The sequence below is a fragment of the Aegilops tauschii genome, chromosome 3, assembly GCF_002575655.3.
Source record: "Aegilops tauschii subsp. strangulata cultivar AL8/78 chromosome 3, Aet v6.0, whole genome shotgun sequence".
Lineage (NCBI taxonomy): Eukaryota > Viridiplantae > Streptophyta > Magnoliopsida > Poales > Poaceae > Aegilops > Aegilops tauschii.
Genome location: NC_053037.3, coordinates 592,049,296 through 592,065,727, shown reverse-complemented (window position 1 = coordinate 592,065,727; position 16,432 = coordinate 592,049,296). Strand labels below are relative to the sequence as shown.

At 47.0% G+C, this 16,432-nt stretch overlaps 2 protein-coding genes and 1 pseudogene across 2 annotated transcripts; all 3 read right to left on the bottom strand.

Annotated features, from left to right (window-relative positions):
* Window positions 1-1,409: 1,409 nt before the first annotated feature.
* On the bottom strand, window positions 1,410-2,695 carry LOC109770552 (lichenase-2-like; annotated as a pseudogene).
* A 3,687-nt stretch (window positions 2,696-6,382) lies between these two features.
* Window positions 6,383-9,209, bottom strand: LOC120976077 (lichenase-2-like). Its single transcript, XM_040402892.1, has 3 exons — window positions 9,029-9,209; window positions 7,058-7,279; window positions 6,383-6,663 (listed from the first exon to the last, which is right to left on the bottom strand). Exons 1-3 carry the CDS (start codon window positions 9,207-9,209, stop codon window positions 6,383-6,385), a joined length of 684 nt encoding a protein of 227 aa, XP_040258826.1.
* Window positions 9,210-13,538: 4,329 nt separating this feature from the next.
* LOC109739212 (lichenase-2-like) lies at window positions 13,539-16,051 on the bottom strand. Its single transcript, XM_040403073.3, has 2 exons — window positions 15,927-16,051; window positions 13,539-14,708 (listed from the first exon to the last, which is right to left on the bottom strand). Exons 1-2 carry the CDS (start codon window positions 16,000-16,002, stop codon window positions 13,741-13,743), a joined length of 1,044 nt encoding a protein of 347 aa, XP_040259007.1. The 5' UTR covers window positions 16,003-16,051; the 3' UTR covers window positions 13,539-13,740.
* Window positions 16,052-16,432: the final 381 nt, after the last annotated feature.

Here is a 16,432-nt window from a genome sequence, read left to right as displayed (position 1 = left end):
AGTTATGCATGTATATATGGATATGTTGGACTTTGTTGAACTATGTTGGATTTGATGAAATATGATGTTGGATATATATGTTGTTGGATTTGATGAAATATGATGTTGGACTTGCTGTTATATGTTGTTGGATATGTTCCATATGTATGCATGTATATCTGTGTTTGAAACCCTGTCAAATTAAATGGATTAAAATAAAATCAGAGGATATGTAGCCTCTTTGCCGTCTGCTACCGGACGGCAAAGCTTTGCCGTCCGCTAGCAGACGGCAAAAAGGACACGTGGCAGTCACCTGTGCAAACTGGGAACACTGGCTGCCTATTTGGTCATTTTGCCGTCTGCTGGCAGACGGCAAAGTGACCAGCTATGCCATCAGCCAGCAGACGGCAAAGATTCATACCTCTTTGTCGTCTGCCGGCTGACGGCATAGCTGCACACGTGGCAGCTTCCCAGTTCTTTCTTTGCCGTCCGTTTCTGGGAAGCGGACGGCAAAGAAGGCCTTTGCCGGCATGCGTTCATCCGGACAGTTTGCCGTCCGCTAGCGGACGACAAAGAGTTTTGCCGTCCGTGAACCATGCCTTTGCCGTCCGCCATGGCGGACGGCAAAGACGCTGATTCCAGTAGTGCATGATATGTTTCAGCTATTTTCTTCTACATTTAAAAGTAAATTTTGACATATTATAAAACGGGGAATTAAGAAACTAGACTTGCCATGCACCATAAATTAAAATTGCCATGATACATGCACTTAAAATTGCCATGGTTCATACGAAAGAATATTTTCATGGTCAAAGTACTGGAATTGCCATCATCGAAAAACTAAAATTGCCATGATCTACAAACTAAAATTGCCACATGGCAACTTTAGTTTAAGCACTATGGCAACTACAGTGTAAACATCATGGCGACTTTTGGGCAAAAAAAAATTTCGTCGAAACATATAAACATTGGGTCTAGTTTTGAAAATCTCGTCGAGATGGATTTAATGGTGAATACGGATTTTTAATTCACTTTTTTAATTAGGAGATAAAACATTTTTAAGCCGGAAATTAAAAAGATTTCTGCTGATGTCATCTGTTCATACGTGGCAAAATGAGTGGTGATGAAGGCGTGTGGGCGATGTGCAAACGCCCACACGTGTGGGCGTTAGTTTTTCCGTTCATATATTATTAATCCAAATGTTTCATGCAACCAAATATTATTGAAATACGTCAACATATTCACGCTACAACGCGCGGTTATCTCGTTTAATAGTAGCACAAGCTCACCAATTTAATTATTTGAAGAGAAAAAATAGGGCACTATATAAGTTGATGCCCATGCAAGCTCTTGGGTGGGCCTCGTTAAAAGTCGGCGTATACACTTCTGTGATCGTGGGTGCCGGCATGGACTGATGGACACGAACGAGATCAATCAAATTCACTAGCCGAAGGTGATGGGATGCGCTTCAGGAAGTGCAGCACGGGGAGCAGGAACGGCTTGGACGCGTTGGTGAACTCGCCGGCGGACGGTGGGACGTGTACGGCAATGGTGGCCTGCGATATCGCCGTCGTGACTTTGATGGCGCCGTTCAGGCCGGCCACAGCAAGCGCGCTACGGACGTTCTCCATGGCTGGGACCAGGTAGCGTGTGTCGCTGCCGGCGACCTCGTTCCCGACGACGAGGTACCGGAATGAGACAGCCGGGTGGCCCTTGATGTTGGCGCCGACCCACGCGGCAGCCACGGGCGCGCTGGTGGCCAGGCCGGGGAAGACGTTGTTGGGTACGCCGACCATGACGCTGATGCCGGTGCCTTCCGAGAGAGGCCAGCGCTGCGCTGTCCGGCGCGTAGAGGCGCACGGAGGTGATGCCGTTGTCGCGGAGCATGCGGACGACGGTGCTCGCGGGCGGCAGGTTGTTGGCGCTCATGCCGTAGCACACGCCCGCGGATGCTCCTCGTGCAGTACCTTACAGATTGTATATAGGAGCAGGTGTCAATTATAACCACAAGTGAAGATCAACTGTTGTTTGCAGTACATACACAGAAGGGTTTACTTCAATGAGATCTCAAATTGTTGTTCCCTAAAAATATACATTCGTACAAGATAATATTTTGTTTCTTATCTTTATAATATATATATACTCCCTCGGTAAATTAATATAAGAGCGTTTAGATTACTAAGATAGTGATCTAAACGCTCTCATATTAGTTTACGGAGGAAGTAGAAGATACAATAACAAATCAATCACAAAAGTATTAACATGTACAATAACAAATCAATCACATTAGATTCATTGTTGAATACACTTTCACATCGTATAGATTTGCTATTGTAAATGTTCATACTTTTTTCTATAAAGTTGGTCAAAGTTTATAAAGTTTAACTTCGGTCAAACCTAATATGCAGAGTAAATAAAAACGGAGGGAGTAAATCTTTTTTGTCCGCGAAAAGTCCCTCTTTCCTACGTGACACTTTTAAGATAATATCATTATACGAGCCCTGATTACAAACAATATGAAAACATTGACCGATATGCACCAGGACCGATATGCTAGACGCACAATGTTCTAGGCAGCACATATGTATTTTGTAGAGTATAGAGATTACTTGTAAGATCGGAGGAGAGAGAGATTATTACTTGCAAGGATGGCGACGAAGACACTGACCCATAGGAGCAATGCCATGTGGAGCGTAGGTGCAAGGCCTTGCACCATTGGCGTCTTCTCCTTCTACCACGTTGATACAATGATCTGATTAGAGGTGGTTTCTCCTCAACCAAAGATCAGTCTTATCTTAATGAAATATATATATCAGTATAAAAAGAGAGTTACGGAGATCCAACACACCTCATCCGTTGAACCGCATATATTCAACGGTCTACATCGTGTGTTTATCATAAACACATTTAGCATCTTTTCCTAATTTATATCATACATAATATCAATGCCAATGCTAAATATGTAATTATATACCACATGACACATGTGGTAAGCAATCTAAATTATTAAAAAGCAAGTAACTATATCCTACCTTAGTATCTATTTGTAATTAGCATCTGGCCTAAAGAAGTAGATTGATGAACATACATATATAATTACTGCATGATCTCTGCCGCATACATAAGGGTGGTATAAATCCCTAAGGTTTGAATCAGTGGATCTCCCTCTCATACATAATTACTCCAAAATCAATCACGGTCATAATCTCCTTTCTAAGAAGATTACTCCTTGCTAACCATGGACTCGTATCTCCTTCCTAAGTAAATCCATATAGAGTATCTCCTTCCTAACCAGTTATCAGCGACCCACTTCTGCCTAACACGCCAAATCCTTCCCCCAGTCTCAAAAAATAAAAACGACGTCCTTGTCCGTCTCTACACTACATGCAGATCGGGTGGTGTTTGAGGAACCCCCCGTCTCAATCTCTGTCTCTCCATGTGCGATAAACAAAAAAAATCTCTTTCTCTCTGCGCCCATAGCCGATCTTGTGGATCTGCAGGATGTTCATTTGGTAACTCTGGGTATGTTACCTATTTTTATGCTTTATATCAATTGCTTGATGAAATGCATCAAATTTGGCTCTTCAGCAGCAATTCTGCTAAGAATGGCAATGGGTAGAGTATGGGCAGGGTAGAGCAATACCATACCCATACCCGTATGGTCAGTGGGTACAAAATTCTACCCATACCCGTACCCATAGGTATGAAACTTTACCCATACCCATACCCGATGGGTACCTGTACCCATTGGGTCCAGCGGGTAGAACAAATAGTGCACGAGTTGTTGAAATTATTACACTTATTGATAGCACATTTGACAAAAAAACAATTATCTCAGCTCAATAACAAGTAGATGAGTACAACATACTCATAAGTCAATAGGAGTAAACAAGTCACATGACAAATTAATGATTAATTGACGATAACTTAACATTAATCCACAAGCGGGCAGGGTATGGGTATACCCGCGGGTACAAGGTTATACCCGTACCCTACCCATGAATTAACGGGTAGGGTATGGGCACAACCCATACCTTACCCATGCGGGTACGATACCCGTGGATAAAATTGCCATCCTTAAACTCTGCACTAAAAACGGAAATCATAGGCGGCAACTCGACCCAGCTATACAATAATAGGTGAATCCTAATTCGTATCCTGATTGAGTGTTTGGATGGTGCATGGCTGGTGTTCGTAGGTTATGGGAGCATTAAATTTCGTGACGATTCAGCAAGCACCAGCAGATTATGTACTGACGCCGCCTTGCCACCAGCCGACGGCCACCCGGTCTCTGACATCACCACGCGTGCACTGCGTCCACCATCACGTCGAACATGTTACGGTGGAAAAAAATTATATGAGATCAGGTCTCACGAGTTAGCATGTGAGACCCATTTTGATGGATGATATGTAGCATCCTGTTTTGGTACCCGTACTTCCCGTCCTGCACCACCGTCCCTGGCGCCGTGAACAGCGCGAAGCTGATATCCATGTTGCGCGGGTTGCTGGCGTACACAAAGTACGGCTTGGCCAGCATGGGAACCATCAACCACTGCCCAACACAGTCTATCTATCTATGGCTGGAACCCAAGCGGCCGATGTTGGTGTCTAGCCTACTCACAGAACCACGGCGATCACCAGAGACAAGGAAGAAACAAGAGAGAGAGGACACGAGGTTTCCCGGCGTACAAACGCCTCCGGCCGCACGAACAGCCTCTTATATTTCCTGCGAGCTCGAACTCTACCACACACACAACCCCACGGCGAGCGCACATACACTCCCAAAAGCTACATCTCTCTGGCTACTTTGGCTCTACCACCTGCCAGCACCTTAAGTAATAGACGCGCACATACACAGCTCATACACCACACGGGCCACTAAGCCATGCCCACACGCATTAGCTAACCACTAACTACATGACCTACATGCACGCACAGCACACCGGCCATCCGCACATCACCCGGCCAAACACATGGGCATGCATGGGCTAGCTAACGACCTGGTCATGGACTTGCGCCACGCACGCACGCACCCACGTGCGCATCTAACGTGGTTTACTCCAACATACTCCTTCTAAACCACGATCTCGCCGTTGCCGGAGTTGTTGCAGCTCTTGTTATTGTCGTCGTCACGGCCGTGACTCAGCCCGCGGACCCGACCCGGCGCATCGACCCCGGCCGCACCGCCACGGACCCGACCTGACGCACAGACGCCGGTCGCACCGTGCTCCGTCACGACCCCGGCGACATACGCCGCGCTCCTTCTCCGCCGGCGACACACGCCTGGCGTCCCTCTGCGTCCCGCACGTCTCGCAAGCACCCGACGCGCCCGACGAGCCCGACCGCACCAGTGCGTCCCGCACGTCCCGCGCGCACCCGTCGCGCCCGACGAGCCCGACCGCACCAGACGCTCACCGCGCGCCGCCTCCGCGTCCGCCATGGCAGCCGCCAGCGACAAACGCCGGAAGGATGTAGCCGAACTCGAGCACGGACTCGAGCACAACGGCGACATACGCCTCCTCGCAACGTCAACCACACGCTCGTACGCGCTCCCGCGGTCCCGACGCGTCCAGTGCACACCCATAACACGCACCGGCCGCGCCCGGCTCGCGGCCACGGCTTATTGCCGTGCACCGCTGCGGCCTCACCGCAGCGCAGCACCTTCATGCCGCCATGCCGCTGTGTGTCGTTGAAGCCGCCACCATGCAGGTCCTCCGCGGCCTCCTCACCGTGCCGCCACAGCCGCCGACGAATGCCGCCACCGCCGGCACGCCTCCGGCAAGGGGACGACACCCAAGATGAACCAGCTCATGATACCAATTGTTGGTGTCTAGCCTACTCACAGAACCACGGCGATCACCGAAGACAAGGAAGAAACAAGAGAGAGAGGACACGAGGTTTCCCGCGCGCACAAACACCTCCGGCTGCACGAGCAGCCCCTTGTATTTCCGGCGAGTTCGAACTCTGCCCCACACACACAACCCCACGGCGAGCACACATACACTCCGAAAGGCTACATCTCTCTTTGGCTACTTTGGCTCTACCACCTGCCAGCACCTTAAGTAGTAGACGCGCACATACACAGCTCATGCACAACACCGGCCACTAAGCCATGCCCACACGCATTAGCTAACCACTAACTACATGACCTACATGCACGCACACCACACCGGCCATCCACACATGACACGGCCAAACACATGGGCATGCATGGGCTAGCTAACAACCTGGTCATGGACTTGCGCCACACACGCACGCACCCACGCGCCCACCTAACGTGGTTTACTCCAACAGCCGCCAGGAGGCCAATCTTCTAGCGCCGTCCTCCGTCGGCGACCTCGGTCGTCGGTGGTGCGGGGGTCGCCGTATCCACGCGCGTGGATCATTTTTACTCTCTCGTAGTTTAGGTTTTCAGGTTGTTCATCGTCTTGGCTTTGGCGGCGACGATGACAGCACTAAATAAAGATTCCTCGGATCCATCCCTGATGAGGCCAGCGGTCCTATGGTTGGGGATGAATGTGGAAACCAGTCTGTTCAAGCAAGGATGGCGCAGCGGCGCGGCATCCTCGCGGTGGACCTGTGTCCTCGGGCTCCCCCGTTGCGACGGCGTTTGCTCCAGCGTAGGCGCGGAGCTTGGGAGGTACTCCAGGAGCGGATGCAGATTGTGGTCTACATCGACGACATCTGGAAGACGGAACATGTGATGGGTTCGTGTTTCGTGGATGGTAGGTATGGCTTCCTCCTTCGGCGTCTTAGTCGTGGTGGGGTGTCAGATCTGGAGTTTGATGGCGTGTCCGGGGTGTTGCCCCGATCTGATTCGCCAATGGCAAGGGCTTTACTTTTGGTGAGCCACCTTAGAGATCCGCAAAGCTGCCTATCAGCGATGGAGCCGCGTCGAGCTCGGGTGAGGAGGTGATCCGTCATTCTTTTCTTCGGTGGCTGCTATGGTGGTGCCGGAGGCAGGTGATGGGCGTTGGTGTCAAGCTCAGAGATGTTCTACTATCTTTTCAGTTTTGTCATGTCGGTCCTTACGTGACTTGTACTTTGATCGTTATAATATGAATGAGACACTTATTACCATGCAATAAAAGGAACTGCAGCACGGGGATCATGAACGGCTTGGACTCGTTGGTGAACTCGCTGGCGGACGGTGAGACGTGTATGGCGATGGTGGCCTGTGATATCGCCATCGTGACATTGATTGCGCCGCCCAGACCGTTCGCCACAAGCGCGATGTGGACATTCTCCATGGCAGGGCCCACATACCGCGTGTCGCTCCCGGCGACCTCGTTGCCGACGACTGTTGGGGAACGTAGTAATTTCAAAAAAATTCCTACGAACACGCAAGATCATGGTGATGCATAGCAACGAAAAGGGAGAGTGTTGTCCACGTACCCTCGTAGACCGAAAGCGGAAGCGTTAGCACAACGCGGTTGATGTAGTCGTACGTCTTCACGATCTGACCGATCAAGTACCGAACGTACGGCACCTCCGAGTTCAGCACACGTTCAGCTCGATGACGTCCCTCGAACTCCGATCCAGCCGAGTGTTGAGGGAGAGTTTCGTCAGCACGACGGCGTGGTGACGATGATGATGTTCTACCGACGCAGGGCTTCGCCTAAGCACCGCTACGATATTATCGAGGTGTAATATGGTGGAGGGGGGCACCGCACACGGCTAAGAGATCAATAGATCAATTGTTGTGTCTATGGGGTGCCCCCTGCCCCCGTATATAAAGGAGCAAGGGGGAGGCCGACCGGCCCTTGTTGGCGCGCCAGGAGGAGGAGTCCTCCTCCTAGTAGGAGTAGGACTCCCCTCTTTCCTACTCCTACTAGGAGGGGGAAAGGAAGGGGGAGAGGGAGAAGGAAAGGGGGGCGCCGCCCCCCTCTCCTAGTCCAATTCGGACCAGAGGGGGAGGGGGCGCGCGGCCCCTCCTGGCTGCCCCTCTCTCTCTCTCCACTAAGGCCCATAAGGCCCATTACTTCTCCCGTGGGGGTTCCGGTAACCCTCCGGCACTCCGGTTTTCTCCGAAATCACCCGGAACATTTCCGGTGTCCGAATATAGTCGTCCAATATATCAATCTTTATGTCTCGACCATTTCGGGACTGCTCGTCATGTCCGTGATCACATCCGGGACTCCGAACAACCTTCGGTACATCAAAACATATAAACTCATAATATAACTGTCATCGTAACGTTAGGGGTGCGGACCCTACGGGTTCGAGAACTATGTAGACATGAGCGAGACACGTCTCCGGTCAATAACCAATAGCGAAACCTGGATGCTCATATTGGCTCCCACATATTCTACGAAGATCTTTATCGGTCAGACCGCATAACAACATACGTTGTTCCCTTTGTCATCGGTATGTTACTTGCCCGAGATTCGATCGTCGGTATCTCAATACCTAGTTCAATCTCGTTATCGGCAAGTCTCTTTACTCGTTCCGTAATACATCGTCTTGCAACAAACTCTTTAGTTGCAATGCTTGCAAGGCTTAAGTGATGTGCATTACCGAGAGGGCCCAGAGATACCTCTCCGACAATCGGAGTGACAAATCGTAATCTCGAAATACGCCAACCCAACAAGTACCTTCGGAGACACCTGTAGAGCACCTTTATAATCACCCAGTTACGTTGTGACGTTTGGTAGCACACAAAGTGTTCCTCCGGTAAACGGGAGTTGCATAATCTCATAGTCATAGGAACATGTATAAGTCATGAAGAAAGCAATAGCAACATACTAAACGATCAAGTGCTAAGCTAACGGAATGGGTCAAGTCAATCACATCATTCTCCTAATAATGTGATCCCGTTAATCAAATGACAACTCATGTCTATGGCTAGGAAACATAACCATCTTTGATCAACGAGCTAGTCAAGTAGAGGCATACTAGTGACACTCTGTTTGTCTATGTATTCACACAGGTATTATGTTTCCGGTTAATACAATTCTAGCATGAATAATAAACATTTATCATGAAATAAGGAAATAAATAATAACTTTATTATTGCCTCTAGGGCATATTTCCTTCAACGACGAGGTACCAGAATGAGACGGCCGGGTGGGCCTGGATGTTGGCGCCGACCCCGCGGCCGCCGCGGGCGCTCTGGTGGCCAGGTCGGGGAGGACGTTGTTGGGCCCGCCGACCATGACGCTGATGCCGGTGCCTCCGAGGGCGGCCAGCGCTGCGCTGCCTGGTGCATAGAGGCACCGAGGTGATGCCATTGTCGCAATGGGGACGACGGTGCTCGCGGGCGGCAAGTTGTTGGCGGTCATGCCGTAGTACACTCCCACTGATGACTCTCGTGCATCAATTCTGTAACTGTGGTGAATCAACATGTGGTTGGATGGTTAGAAGGACAGTGGTATATCCAGCCCATCAGGGTTCAAATCCCGGTGCTTGCATTTATTCTGAATTTATTTCAGGATTTCTGGCGATACGCGTTCGGTGGCAGGAGACGTTCCCATCGACTACGAGACATCTACGGTGACTTCGAAAAATCTCAAGATGGCATGCTGGCTCAGTCTCTCGGAGGTGCTTATAGGGGTAGGGTGTGCGTTTGTGCGTTCATAGAGGTGAATGTATGCAAGTATTTGAGTGCTTGCGACTGTACTGTGTTAAAAAAATCTGTAATTGTGATAACACGATCACTAATTAAGTATTGCGATATCGCGAGCATATCAATTATATATATCCTTAACACCGGAGGAATGAAATGTCAAGGCCTCCCAATATGACGAATTTCTTTCCCCTCAAAAAGAGAAGATAGGTTTCTTCTGCAACGCAGATCAGAGTGTAAGTGTAAGCATCACCAAAACAATCACATTGCTCCGAAATTTTGGCCCCACTGATGATCTAGAGTCTAGACCAAGCTGGTGTCACGTAAGACTTCTACCAAGGGTAAGTGATGATTACCAAGCTTCCTTGGGCACCCATCATGTTTCCCCTGCAAGCTTACACGTCTGCAACAACCAGTAGCAGAAAAATATATTAAAGCTAGCGATCATACAATGAGAATGACTCAACTAAAATAGAATGTTGAATTCCCACAAAAGAGATATATAATGGTAAAACAACGAACACACATAAACAACAAATATAAGCGCTCCCATCACCAAATAAAAATATGAGCACTCACATGTGACATGTCATTCCCTTCCTGGAAACATCTCTTGAGGGAACAGTCCGAGTGATGTCAATGGCGGAGGTTGATGTGGATGGTTGTTGGTGCTTGCAACGATATATTTTACCCACACGGTTTTGTATCCGTGCCTATGAACGCATCAAGTCGATCTTGGTTGAGAAAAATAAGTGACTGCTGAAAATAAAAAACAACAAAAGTGAAAATGGGTATACCTAGCCTGTCAATTATTAACTGCTCTTAGAGTTTGTCCTTGACTGGATTGCTTTCTCATACAGTTTATGATATCATAAACTTATGATACGTCATAGTGATTTTGACCAAAGTGGCCTATATACATGTTAGGGTCATATCAACACCATGTGTCTTCCATGTCACAAATATTCATGGAGGAATTCCATAGATTGCTTAAATGTAGTAGAATGAAAAGGTAAAAGGAAATAACAACATGCGAGGAAGGATAAAAAAATCTCTAAAGAAGCATTTCTTTTGATACACTAATGTAGTAGTTCTATATAAGTACACAAATGGGAAAATAAGAAACTATAAAAATATATGAAAAAGAGGCTTCTATAAGAAAATAAGTTTTTTTCTTCAAAATATAGTTATTCAGTTTCTTGTCTTTCTCAAATTTCCTTTAGATCAAGAACATGTAATGCCCATTTTTATCACATTAGGCGTAAGTCAACCATTTTGGTCAAAACTTCTTTGAGAATCCAATATTTATCGGTCCAAATACTAATTTGAAAACTAGCGATGAGATCTGTCAACACTTAAATATCATCAATCAAGCTCTTTTCAGGTAAGTATCTAGGGTTACCTGCTTTGGTTGGAGCGGATAGAAGTGATTGCTTTAAACATTCCTGTGAGAAAATTAAGAAACAGTTGAAGGGTCAGATGGAGAAGCAATTGTCAACAGGGGGTAAGGAAATTTTGTTGAAAGCGGTTGCTCAATCTATTCCAGTTTTTGCCATGTCAGTTTGTTGCTGGCCAAAGAGTGTTTGTAAAGATATAAAATATGTTATTGCTCAATATTTGTGGGGTGATGATGAGCAAAATAAAAAGATGCACCGGTTTTCATGGTGGAAGCTCTATATTCCCAAGTGTGATGATGGCATGGGTTGCAGGGATCTGCATTCTTTTAATCTGGTACTCCTTGCAAAACAATGTTGGAGAATGATAACTAATCATGAATTCGTTTGTGCTCACATCTTGAAGTCAAAGTACTTTCCAAATACTGATTTGTTACATGCTGTCCAAAAGAATGGTTCCTCATTCACCTGGCAGAGTATTGTTGCTGGATTAACTACTTTTAAAAGAGGGTACATATGAAATATTGGATTAGGGGAGAATGTGAATATTTGGACTGATCCGTGGATCCCCTCAAGTCTGGATAGAAATATTATCACCCCTTGAGGACATACAATGATCTCTAAAGTAGCTGAACTAATTGACCTGATCACTACCCATTGGGACGAACAGCTGATTAGAGACATTTTTTATCCAATGGATGCAACAAGAATCCTTCAAATACCCCTTAACTTTCAGGCTTTTGATGACTTTATTGCGTGGAATCTTACGAAGAGCGGTATTTTTTGATAAGAAGTGCATATCATGAACAATGGTTACACAAATATAGGGGTCATTCTAATGGAAATTTGACGTGTCTACTAGTGCCATGCAAGCGGATTTGGATGCAACTATGGAAGATGCAGGTGCCGAGGAAATTCAGATCTTTTTGCTGGCGCGCTCTTCATGGTATTGTCCCGCTGAACTCTATACTAGCAAATAGACATATGCTACGATAATAATGTTTGAATTGCAAACTAGTCTTTAATACCCAATCTAAACACATTCAATTGTTAAGGGACCAAAATTACAATATGTATAGCTCTAATTCAGCTATGACATACACATGTGTTTTTTTGTAGGAATATGTATATAGCTTACCTTAGGTTTTCATTTATACCGCCCTGCAACCAGGAAAACTATCTTTTTTAGAATTTTATAGTCATATATTTGTTGTTGTGAGATATGCAATATTTTCAACATTGGGGAAACCGTCACGCCTCCCCCTCCTTGGCCCCCATGGAGCACAGTTTCGTGACTAAGGACCGAGAAATTTGTCATAAAATTTCAAGTAATGTGTAAAGAAGGATTCTAAATGATAATTAATACTCCCCCCTTCTCAAAATATAAGGCACGATTGACTTTGCACGATCTCTGATTTAGGACTTTGACCACTATACTCCCTCCATTCCACAATGTAGCGCGCCCATTGTGGAATGGAGGGAGTATCAAAGTACATGAATTGAACATGTATAAATGGCATTGTCATTTTTGTCTTGCAAAACAATTTTATTTTAGATGTCTGTATACTTATTTTACTGACATACGATACGTGAAAATCATAGTCAAAGTTGTGCAACGAAAATGAGAAAAGTCAAACGGCGCCGTATATTTTGGGTAGGAGGGAGTATGTGGTTACTCCGAGGGTCACTTGGGATGCACACTTGTCGGAATGCAGTAGGGAGGGGGGACACGTGAATTTCTCCCTATCTCTTTTATTCTTTCTCTTCCTTGGTCGGGTCCACACACATTATATATTTTCTCCTTTTGTGGAAATTGCCAAATCTTGAAACTTCAAAGTGTCAAGAAGTTAATTTTTTGAAATTTGAAGAGTTTAAAATTCTGAAAGTCGGGCCAAGATTTATTTAAAATGTCAAATTTAGAAGTTTCAAATCAAATTACAAAAGGTGGGCCAAGATTTTTTAAAGCCGGTACTAAATTTTTTGACAGTGCCAATTTCCATTCCGAATAGAACATTCAATGACACCCCTTAAAAAAAGAATATCCATTGAAAGATAATAAAAAAAAATGCTTAGTAGTAAGTTCCAAATACTCCAAAACAAAATAAGTGGTCTAAATTTGATCGTGCGGCGACATGGGCGCAATTACCCACCAATCACCTAGCTGCAGTGGCAGAGCTTAGTGCAACCCTCCATAGATTAGAGGAAACACTCTGCTTGGTCCCCCCAAATGTTCATATTTTCTAAGTGCCCACCCCCCCCCCCCCCCCCCCCCCCCCAATTGATCCTTGTCAAGCTCCGCCACTGCCTAGCTGCGCTCATTATGCTGTCTTAAATGTATGGGCAAGACAAATACGCACTTCCTCCTTCTGAAAATACTTGTCGGAGAAATGAATGTATCTAGATGTATTTTAATTTTAGATACATCCATTTTCATTCATTTATGCGACAGATAATTCCGGACGGAATGAGTATATTTTAGGAAGATATCCAAGTTAGTTCAAGGGAAGTTAAATTTGATCCAACGGCGAGATGGTTTTCATCAAACCTATCCTAAGTTCCTAAAAGGGATATTTTTCTTCTTTTTAGGCCAGAATGGTATATTTAATAACACCAGAAGCTCACCAATTTATTTGAAAAAAATAGTTTACTGCAAATTGTTTTCAAGGCACGCACTTGCGCGTGCCTTATTATAGGTCGGCGGCACAAGTATAAGTCATGAAGGGATGCACGGTCATGCGGATGCCATTTATTTGACATTTACGTGACCATGGGCGCCTACATGGACACGGACGTCGTACGAGATCAATTTAAAATGAAGGTGATGGGGTAGACCCTGTCGGTGCTCGGGTAGAAGAGGCCCCAGTTCTGCTCCACGCCGTTCTCCTTGAGGTTCTCATTGAACATGGCGAACACGTACGTCTCCACCTTCCACGGCCGCCGCGGCGTGCCCTTCCCCACGTGGTTCACCAGGTTCTGGTTGTACGTCCTCGCGTTCTCCACCGACGCCGCCTCGCCGCCGGCGGACGGCCATCCCGTCTCCGACACCACCACGTCCACGCCGCTCACCCCGAGCCGCTCCACCGCCGCGTGCACCGCGTCCACACTCGCGTCGAACATGTTCTGGTACCCGTACTCCCCGTCCTGCACCACCGTCCCCGGCGCCGTGAACAGCATGAAGCTGACGTCCAGGTCACCGGCGGCCTTGTACGTGTAGACGAAGTACGGGTATAGGTTGGCGAGGAGGGGCGCGCCGGTGCGCTCCAGGAACTGCAACACGGGGAGCAGGAACGGCTTGGACTCGTTGGTGAACTCGCCGGCGGACGGCGGGACGTGCACGGCGATGGTGGCCTGCGATATCGCAGTCGTGACATTGATGGCGCCGCCCAGACCGGCTGCCGCAAGCGCGCTGTGGACGTTCTCCATGGCAGGTACCACGAACCGTGTGTCGCCCCCGGCGACCTCGTTGCCGACGACGAGGTACTGGAATGAGACGGCCGGGTGGGCCTGGATGTTGGTGCGGACCCACGCGGCGGCCGCGGGCGCGCTGGTGGCCAGGTCGGCGAGGACGTTGTTGGGCACGCCGACCATGACGCTGATGCCGGTGCCTCCGAGGGCGGCCAGCGCTGCACTGTCCGGCGCGTAGAGGCGCACCGAGGTGATGCCGTTGTCGCGAAGCATGGAGATGACGGTGTTCGCGGGCGGCAGGTTGTTGGCGCTCATGCCGTAGCACCCACCCACCGACGCATCTCGTGCAGTAGTAGTAGTCGTACCTTGCAGATTGTACATAGGAGCAGGTGTCAGTTATAACCCCAACTGAAGATCAACTGTTTGCAGTACATAGCATACACATGAAGGGTTTACTTAAACAAAATATAACTTTGTAAAACCGAATTGAAATGAGATCTCAAAATGTTGTTCCCTAAATATACATTCGTGCCACCTGGCACGGCTGTGCTGCGCTCTCCCCAAGCTCCTGGGAAGCCTGCGCGACCACCACTGAGGCGGTGACCGCGATCGTCAATACCACGGCAGCTCACGACAGAAAGGGCATCAGGTCAATGATCGCGCTGCTGGCCTGGCAATTCTGGCAGGAGCGTAACAGCTGCACATTCAGAGGAAAATCGTCGAGTTGGCGTGACATCCTTGCAGCCTGCCGGAGAGACATCGAGCAATGGCGGCTCGCCGGAGCCAGCGGCATGGAGGCCCCTTTCGAGGATGTTACATGAGGAGTAAAGTAGTAAACCCATGTCTGTTTTCTTTCCTTTTTCTGTTTCTTCACAGGAGGTGGCGTGCGGCCTACGTGCCCACTCCTACCGCGTTTTCAGTCCCTGATTGCTTGATCACCCTTTTGTAAAATCTCCCTTCTGCTAAGCCAATGAAAAGCCAACAACATTGGATCTTTCAAAAAAAAAAATATACATTCGTACAAGATAATATTTTGTTCCTTATCTTTACATAGAAAATAAATGTTCTTTTTTTTTCTCGCAAAAATCCCTCTTTTCTCTGTCTCTCACTTCGAACTCATCAATTATCCTACATGACGTTTTCAAGATAATAGTATTGAATTCATGCTTCAGCCAACTCATCCAAAAGTCAGAACTGATGGAGGGAGGTGAGCAATATATTTCAACACTCCCCCTCGCGTCTAGGCTATTTTAGTCCTTCGACGTGGGATTGATGTAGGCCGCAGAATCGTTTTATTTAATACTGCGTTGGCAGGCTCTTGAACTCAAAACCTTTTGGCTCGGATACCATATTGAATTCATGCTCCAGCCAACTCATCCAAAAGTCCAAACTGATGAAGGGAGGTGGACAATATATTTCAACAAATAGCAATACTATATGAGCCATAATTACAATCCATATGAAAACATTGACCAATATGCACCAGGACCGAGTTGCTAGACGCACAATGTTTTAGGCAGCACATATGTATTTGTAGAATATTGAGATTACTTTGTAAGATCGGAGACGACAGAGATTATTACTTGCAAGGATGGAGACGAAGACGCCAAGCCCGAGGAGCAATGCCATGTGGAGTGTAGGAACAAGGCCTCGCACCATTGGTGTCTTCTCCTTCTACAACGTTGATGCAACCATCTGATCTAAGGCGGTTTCCTCAAAAGAAGACCAGTCTTATCTTAATTAGATACTCCTATCCATGTCTATATATACGAGAGTCACTATGGAAAGAGGGAGTTGCGGAGATCCAACACATCTTATCCATTTAACCTCATCTATCCAACAGTCTACATCACTCGTATGTTTAGCATAAACACATTTATCATCTTTTCCTAATTAATATCATACCTAATATCAATGTCAATACTTAGTAAGTAATTATACTTCACATGACACATGTGGTAAGCAATCAAAACTATTAAAAAGTAGATAATTAATTATATCCTACCTTAGTATCAATATGTATTTAACATCTTGCCTAAAGACCACAACCAAAGAGATGAACATACTGTTGAAAAGATGGGATTTGGCC

Excerpts from the sequence above, each read along its gene's own strand:
- LOC120976077 (XM_040402892.1), bottom strand. The coding sequence starts at position 9,209 with ATGGCATCACCTCGGTGCCTCTATGCACCAGGCAGCGCAGCGCTGGCC. Across the intron at positions 7,280-9,028 it reads CACCCGGCCGTCTCATTCTG|TCGTCGGCAACGAGGTCGCC; the intron begins GTACCTCGTCGT and ends GTTCCCCAACAG. Across the intron at positions 6,664-7,057 it reads GCAGTTCCTTTTATTGCATG|ATGTCGTCGATGTAGACCAC; the intron begins GTAATAAGTGTC and ends TCCGTCTTCCAG.
- LOC109739212 (XM_040403073.3), bottom strand. The coding sequence starts at position 16,002 with ATGGTGCGAGGCCTTGTTCCTACACTCCACATGGCATTGCTCCTCGGG. Across the intron at positions 14,709-15,926 it reads CTTCGTCTCCATCCTTGCAA|GTACGACTACTACTACTGCA; the intron begins GTAATAATCTCT and ends ACAATCTGCAAG.